An 8,194-nucleotide genomic window follows, 5' to 3' on the forward strand; every position below is an offset into this window, starting at 1 on the left:
AAGCCAGTTTACAGTTTGCAAATGCACCCTAGGAGAAAAAAGCTTGGACAGTAAACTAAATCCAATTTTTTTTTCCCCCAATAAGCTGCCTAAATTTAGTTCTTAAGGGTGCTATCTTTTTGTTTCTGGGTTCACATTTTGGTATTTTCATTCTGGCCTAAAACCCTCTTTCACACATCACCATAACTCTCCCTAAAACATACAAAAATGGTGCTAGATTTGTTGCTAGCCACTTCTTTAAAAATAAAGTCACTAGAGGGATCTGGAAGATCGCTAACAATAGCAACAAAATCATTAAGCTGGCAATAATGCTTTCCCTCATCCTGATGACACTCACACTCAGCCCCCTCTGCTTGACTTGGCCACACCCCCAAAGTATCCTGGCTCCGCCCACTCTGGTGCAATTTTTCAAAATTTGTCTGGGTGTGGGGTTATGGTTTCACAAGGGGGTTAATTACACTTTGTGATCTGATTAAACCACAATCAGACCACATTATTGTTTGGCCATAATATTGTTTGTATTATTGGTCATTATTGTTTGGCCATAACAACCAGTTTGCAATTAAATGGCCTAAAGGGGTTTTTCAAAAGGAGAATGACTCTGAGAATAGCACCACATCAGCTGCACAGTGTGTTAAGAACAGCACAGTCAATGTTCTGGAGCGGCCATCATGAATTTCTGATCTCTGTGCAGAGCTGAACAGTGTGTGTGAGCGAGTCGGATATCAAATCTGACTCAGTTCCACCAAGAGGAAAAGACCAAAATTCTAGCAAACTTGTACGATTGTGGAAGGAAACCCAAAATGTCTGCAGCAAGTCTGAAAGTTTTACAGGCAATTTTCCCAAGTACTTCAAGTTCAGACTTCTAAAAAAGTAGAAAAGGATTCTTATTATTGCTCCTTCTATGACCAGAACTCTTCTACTTTGGTATCCAACACCAGGTTGGTCATAAATACTAGAATCTTCAAAACTAGTTGGCCTGTTTTTAAACCCTCTGGAGCTTTTAGTTTGTGGTTGATCTTCCTGTTTCTTACCTTTATCGGCAGTCTTTGTATTTTGCTTCAAAGCGGCCAGACTTTCTGTTAGCAGCGGTTCTTCAGGCGTTCTGAGAGTCTGTCTTTGAACATCGGCTCCGTTCAGAACCGCTCATTGCAGAAGGACGTGTGTTTTAAGATTTCTGAGACGTCCAACTATTAATTATTAAGGTGAAGGAAACACCTGCAGTATCTTCCACAGCTAGTCGTACGCCTGGAACTTTTCCAACTTTTGTCACAGCACAGCTACAAACGTTGACGTGTGTTTAGTGAGATTTTATGAGATCGACCAGCAGAGGAAGGAAAATAATACATGTTTTCAAAATTCTTTACAAATAAAGATCAAGGTGAAGATTTGTTATGTATTTCTTATTTCTGTTAACATTCTTCGCACATTTTTAGTTGAATATGTTATCAATATGATTAATTATAGTGACTGAGCCCGATTCTTTTGGTTCCCTCAGGGGCCACTTGGTGCCCCACGCGCAGTGTGTGATGAATGTGGGCGGAGCTACAGCCCTGGCTGCCATTAGTCAAAGTGTCTACTTAATAATAATAATAATAATAATAATAATAATAGTAATAATAGATTATTGTCTTTCTATGTCATTACAGTATGTGTATCTCATAAAGTACTCAGAAACATGTGGCTGGAAAGTTACAAAATGTAAGTTAAAGAGATGATCTTGAAAAATGTAATCCACATAAATGTAACACCCAATAAATAAACAAATGTATAAAATTACAAATAAGATTAAAAAGTTAATACAAACTTAGATATTTTTTTAAAAAATAAGCTGTGCCCCCCCTAACAGCTTTGCTGGCCTACCTGGGGTCCCTGTATGAACATTTTCTGGGGCCGCCACTGATCTTTTAAGAATCCATGTCAGGCCGGGGGGGGGGGGTATCATTATTATTATTATCATTATTATTATTATTATTATTTGCTTTCACATTAAGAAACATGTTTTTTATTTAGCTCAGGTAGATATAACCAGAAACTGTTGGAAAACTTGCAAAAAAAAAAATAGTTTCGGTGACCTTCAGAAAGCCTGGCGGACTATTGATCAAATCTACTTTAAAATTTATAGGAAACAAAACACAAAGTAATGAGGCGCGCCTCCGGCTATCTACATAATACAGTTTATAAAGGAAAAAGCTTAACTGAATTCAATAGTGAGTGAAGCGGGTGAGACATGGCTGCTGTGTTTCCGGGCCGCTCGTAGCCTTGGGCGGCTTTTATTAAACTCAACTGTCAACAGGTTAATGCCTCCATCTGCTTTCCAGCAATTCATAAATAATATAAGGGAGTCTGATTGTTTGAATAACACATATAAACATGCTCGGCTTCTTGCACTGGAGCCAGATAATCTGAGACGCCTCAGCAGATCAGAGGGATTAAGATGAGGACTCACGTGCTCAGGTGAGTTTGTTTTTTTTCTACTTTTTATCCTGTTTGAAAGCTTTGAATTTGTCTATAAAGCAAAAAGCAAGCTCAGCCTTTTCATGACAAACAGCTCCAGCTGAGTGACACAGGCCAAGTGAGAGCCTATTAACATCCTACCTGCCTTACCTGCACCAGTTTCTATAGAAACACATATGAGGGTGGAAGACTTTGCACTCACCTTTGAGCTTTGGTAAACAACAGGAAGTTCCCTGGTGAATAAACTGGAACCCGGTGCATTAATCCCGCCTCACTGCCTGCTGGAAGACATGAGATGATCTTTTAGGGCGCAGGAAGGACATTTGACTTTCAGATACAGAGAGAGAGAAAAAAAAATACAGGCTTGTTAGGAGGATACAGGAACCGGCAGGCCAAGGGAGGCGGCTCAGATAGAACCGGGCATGTTCTTGAACACGGCTTCTCCCCGGAGGTCGTTTAGCATCCCCATTAACATCAACCTGCATGGTGCTCGCAGGCGGCAGACACGGTAAGAGCAAATGATGGACTGGGCCGGGCGGCGAGGGCTGGAGGAAACGCAGCTGGGAGTTCATTACGGCTGAAAAACACTTGGAAATGCAAGCAGAGCTTCACCAAATAAACTCTGCTGGCGGACGTTGGGGACAGCGAGGAAATAGTAACACGGACGGCTCAAGTTTGGAAACTGCTTAACACTGCGACTTATTTATTCCAGATCTACACTTGGATGTCTGTGGCAACCTTTACAGTCCAAAGAGGCGTTCTGTTGCCCTCGGTCCGGCTAAATAAAACCGCTTCAGATCCTGGAGTGTTACATGACCTTTTAGAGAAAGATAACTTATGTTTTTTGAGGGGAAATGTCTACCACAGTTTTATTCCTAATTTTAGGTTTGAAAGTAGAGGGAAAACTTTCTTCTAAAAGGTGGCTACATTTGCTTCTATTTGCAGTTTCCTGCCTGTTGACAACAGATAGATATGAATAAAAATGACAAAATTAAATAAAAACATACAGATTATTCAATTTAGCACTAAATTATGTCATTAGATTATTAAATATATCATGAAATTATGAAATTGCAATTAAATGATCAGATGTCCCTATAATAATTAAAGCTACCTTTTTAGATAATGAATTTAAATCATAAAATGTATTTTTAAAGAAAGCCTTTATTCAAGAATCTAATAATTTCACTGTGTATTCATTCATTTCATGGCTCCTGTGAAGTAATTTAGACCGTCAAACCCAGTGGGCGGGACGAATCCTGTGAAATGCATTGATTTGTTCTGTTGTCTGTTTTGTGTTCAAACGTTTTCTTTTTTTTGTAATAGATTGTGTTACTGCAATAAATTCATATATTTTAAAGCTTTCTATACATATTTACAAAAATAAAAATGTCAGAGTTGAAGCCCTAAATTGGCAGATGATTTTGGTGTTTAACCCTCAAGTGGGTTAAACATCCTCAGATTCTTTGTTTGCTTCAAAGATTCTGAAGCAAACATCTTTTACAGCATCAATCAATACACACCATAAAATCTGAGGTTGAGTGGCATTAAGCCGTGCTGCTTAAACCTGATTTGTGTCCTTGTGTGTGTGAGAGACACAGGGAGATCCAGCACACATCTGCGACGCAGGAGCAGGAGAGGAGCCAAAGAGGGGACGGAGGGGGCGCCGAGGGGGCCCGGAGTCAGATGCCTACGTCTAGTGTCGGAGAAGAACGAGCCATATTGTTGGGCTTCACCATGATGGCTTTCTCTGTGCTCATGTTCTTTGTGGTCGGCATTACCACGGTTAAGCCTTACATTGACAGGTACGCTGGTGTACACATCCAAGCTGTCAGTGGGGCTGAGATATTACATCTGATTTAACACGCACTGCTCGCCAGTGGGGTGGGCAACTCTGGAATGTGTCTTTGCTCTGCTCTTCTGCTGGAGTAAAAATACGGCTCTACAGTAGGTACCATGTATCTACCCATTTACTATACCTTCTTTGGCAGAGCACAGGGAAAGAAGGACGGACAAGCAAACTCCAAATAAAAATACCTCCATCTAAGATTTAAACCATGGACATCGTTGTTGTGATGTAGAAGTGCCAACAACTGAACCTCCCATGGCAGATGTAGTGCTACATAGTCCTTAAGAACACAAACTAAAGTGATTAAGAGAAAAAAGTTGAGACATGTTGAATAAGATGCTACCCTAACTCAAAATCTTTTGTAACCCTTTAAAGTCTGTAAGGTTATGAAGCTATTGAGATCCATTAGTCCATAGTTATAGGAGAGTCTTTGGCTGATATACTTGAAATCTGATGGTACGTCATCCCATCCTGCAAAAAGATAGTTTAGTCCAAATGGTACCTCAGTGGGAAATTCCACAGAACTGCAAACAAAATGAGCTCAAGAAACAGATTACTAGTCTTAGAGACCACAAATGGCTAAAAGGCAGTAAGTCCATTGTTTCACTCCATTCAGTTTGTCAAGGAACTGCTACACCACATGTGCAAATGCTTCTCTTCGTCTCAAGAGTGTTGTGTCTCTATGCAAGGTTTGCTTGAGCTCAGTCAGTTGGTTCCTCTCATGCCAATATTCTATCTGACATACTAGAATTATTGTCATACTGGTGATAGTTTACAATGCCAGAGGGTTTTGGTCATTCTTCTCTAAAATGTCTCTGGTGACTGTTCTCCAGTTGCTGGGAGGAGGCTAGCTGTGTCCTGCCTCAGACTGATATCCTGGAAGAGTGGGTGGACTGCAGAGGGGTGAGCACGGTGCCCTGCCTTACTGTGACCGTCAGCGTCACCGGCTCCAACGAGTCAGCCTTTCTCCAGTTTGACGAGGATTCGGTCTTCCTTCCGAACGAGGTACACGTTTTAAATGACTCAAAATTTCCTGAGTCTCTTGATGTTATGTGTGACTCTGCACTAAAGTTTACTGAGATCATAATGGGCAAAGATGGCTGTGCTAGTTCAGATGGGATAGATGCAAAATGAAAGACTTGAAGTCCATGAATCGATAACGCATCTGTTTTAGCAGATCCTGAAGCAACAAGTGACTTGCATTGTTTTTCTTCTGTTCCAGTGTTTCTATCTCCCCAAGTGCCAAATGGACAGAAAAGGGCTTCAGGACGAAGTGCAGAAAGTAAAAAAGTGGGTGGACGGCCAGCTGAACAACAGCTCAGCGTGTTTCAGTGACCAAAAGGGACACCCCAACCATGTCATCCTGAACAGGAAGTACACGCTGCAGAGAGCGCTGTTCGGACTGCTGTGGCCCTGTCTGATGCTGGGTGGCGGATCTTTATTGGTGGGACTTGTAAAGCTGACACAGTGCTTGGCCCGCCTGTCCACTGATGTGAGAAGTTATTCCAGAGGAGGAAGGCGGACTTTGAGATTCACTCAGGGCAAAATGTACAGACTCCTCCAGAGGTCAAGCATGCAATCTATTTTGTGACATATGGTGGAACACACACCGGTCGGATTTGAGAGGTCTCTGTGATCAGAAAAAAAAAAAAAAGGTTGAGAGTACCACTTGACTGGTCAAAACGTCAAAAGAGTTTACAGAGATCTACATATTTCTAAATCCCGTTAAGCCTGAGGAGTTGGTTATTGACCAGGTCAGGCCTAATTTGATAAGATCAAAATCTTATGGTGATTATTTAATCTCACTTCAGTCTGAGCCAATGGTGGTAAAGTAGTAAAAAAAAAAAGATCTGTCAAGTCTAAGTATGCTTTATCAGTGATGACTTAATGTTGTTGTGTTGTGTATGAAGTACCAGGTGTGTAAAGTTATTACACTGTGTACTATACATTAGTAAAGTACACAGTGTACTCTATACTAGTACACTGCAAAAACACAGCATATTAACACAGTTAATATGCTATGCTAGCCTGGAGCCTGCTGCTTTACAGTAATGCTGTTTGTTGTTCATCAACTGCCTATTTGTTACCTTAAGACTTATCTGTGCTACTCCTTTAGTTTCAACACAAACATAGCCCATGTAAAACGATCAGTACTTTTGTTTGCAATTTCTCTTCCATATGTCCAGCAAGTTACTCAAATTTTCTCACAGAGGGCATGTTGGGGCATATGCCTGAATTTAAACAGTTAGAGATGCTTCTATGGCAGAGGCTTTTCAACAAAAATCAGGAATATCTATTATAAATGGTTTTCACAGTCAAATCTGTGATCATAGGTTCAATTTTAGCAGATAGATTAAACTACTATTAGATATTCCTGGCTGCTGGAAAAAGCCAGAATATCACAAAATCACAAAAATACTGAATCACAAAAATATACTTGTGCACCTCAACCTAGACATATAAATATGGGTGAATATAAAAGGAAGAGAAAATAGTATTTCCATTTAGATTACAGTTACAGACTCAGTTAGCCTAATAAACAATTGTGTGTAGTAGAATCTAGGTAATTATGTTATTTCTATACTACTACATTGTAAAAACAGTCTTGTCAAGTAATTTTGGCCTAGTGTCTAGGACAAATATCCTAGAAATATCTTGAAATAAAACAAAACTAACTTACAAGTAACTTTTCAGAAAAATCTGGGAGCTTGTTTTAAGTTTCAAATTCCTTCATATTGATGAAAAAGTACTAATTGACTTGGCTGATAATTTCACTTATAACAAAGCATTTTCCCCATGTTAGAAGTGAAATAATCTACTAGTGGAACTAGTACTTTTTCATCGATATTAAGGAATTTTTAACTTAAAACAAGATACTTATAAGTTAGCTTTGTCAGATATTTGCACCAAAAACTAGACCAAAAATACATGGCAAGATTTTGTGTTTTTGCAGTGTACATTGTTTTCTATTGTTAACAAAAAAAAAACACTTAATTGTTTAAAATGTTTGTCCTGTATCTTTTTCATAATCATAATTAACTAACTGAAGTCAAATCACCTAATTATTCAATGATGACATTTAAAAATAAAACATATCGGTATCGGCGATACTAGCCTTGTGTTCACTCCCTATCGGATCACAAAAAGATTTCCAGTATCACACACCGTCTGTATTATTTAATCTCAGAAAGAAATAACTTATACATTTGGGGGCGCGGGGGAGGTTACTGTTTTTCTGTCTTGGCATGAAATAACTTTATCCAATAACGAGCATCTCATGAGTCCATCTGAAGCCACCAATCGGATAAGTTGAATGACTGCGACCGAAGAGGAGCAGATGTGGTTCAGTGGCAGTGACGAACACTTCAGGACGATACGAGTGTCTCCTCCTGAGGAGGCCGCAAGAATCACATTGGCTCCGTGGCAGAGCTCGCCCGACACTTGTACCAGGAACGGGTGAGTGGATCTGCTACTCACACCCACTTGGAGAGAATGATGCGACAAGAAGCTACTTCCGCCCCCAGAAAAACATCCGAGTACAGACAGAAAATCAGCAAGTAGAAGAAGAAGGAGGGGAAAAAAAGAGCAATCCCATGAGTGGTGTGCTGTGCCAACGCTGAAGAATCCTGGTACAATGTGTAGGGTTGCTTCTCATCCAAGGCTGCGTGTCTCCTTCAAGCTCGGTCCAAGAACACTGCCATGAATAAAGAGCTGGATGGAAACGTCCTCCGGGAGCAACTTCTTCCAGCAATCCGGGAGCAACCAGCATGTTGGAGCAGAACGTCACACGGAAGAAGTGGCTCACTTGGAATATTTTAACACGACTGATGATTAGCTTTAAAAAAAGAAAAACATGGTGGAGAAACAAACCGAGATCAACTCCAAACA

The 8,194-nt window shown here is 40.2% G+C and overlaps 1 protein-coding gene across 1 annotated transcript; it reads left to right on the forward strand.

The window, feature by feature from the left end:
- The first annotated feature begins 2,879 nt into the window (after positions 1–2,879).
- On the forward strand, positions 2,880–6,334 carry kcnmb3 (potassium calcium-activated channel subfamily M regulatory beta subunit 3). The gene is made up of 4 exons (XM_014991731.2): positions 2,880–2,965; positions 4,059–4,262; positions 5,140–5,311; positions 5,529–6,334. Exons 1-4 carry the CDS (start codon positions 2,880–2,882, stop codon positions 5,895–5,897), a joined length of 831 nt encoding a protein of 276 aa, XP_014847217.2. The 3' UTR covers positions 5,898–6,334.
- The last annotated feature ends 1,860 nt before the right edge of the window (positions 6,335–8,194 follow it).

This window comes from Poecilia mexicana, unplaced genomic scaffold, assembly GCF_051168715.1.
Source record: "Poecilia mexicana isolate PSO_F unplaced genomic scaffold, ASM5116871v1 scaffold_17, whole genome shotgun sequence".
Lineage (NCBI taxonomy): Eukaryota > Metazoa > Chordata > Actinopteri > Cyprinodontiformes > Poeciliidae > Poecilia > Poecilia mexicana.

What these genes read in the sequence shown, in the direction of transcription:
- kcnmb3 (XM_014991731.2), top strand. Translation starts at nt 2,880, where the DNA reads ATGTTCTTGAACACGGCTTCTCCCCGGAGGTCGTTTAGCATCCCCATT. An exon ending in GTTAAGCCTTACATTGACAG is followed by an intron (nt 4,263 to 5,139) that starts GTACGCTGGTGT and finishes ACTGTTCTCCAG; the next exon opens with TTGCTGGGAGGAGGCTAGCT. An exon ending in CGGTCTTCCTTCCGAACGAG is followed by an intron (nt 5,312 to 5,528) that starts GTACACGTTTTA and finishes CTTCTGTTCCAG; the next exon opens with TGTTTCTATCTCCCCAAGTG.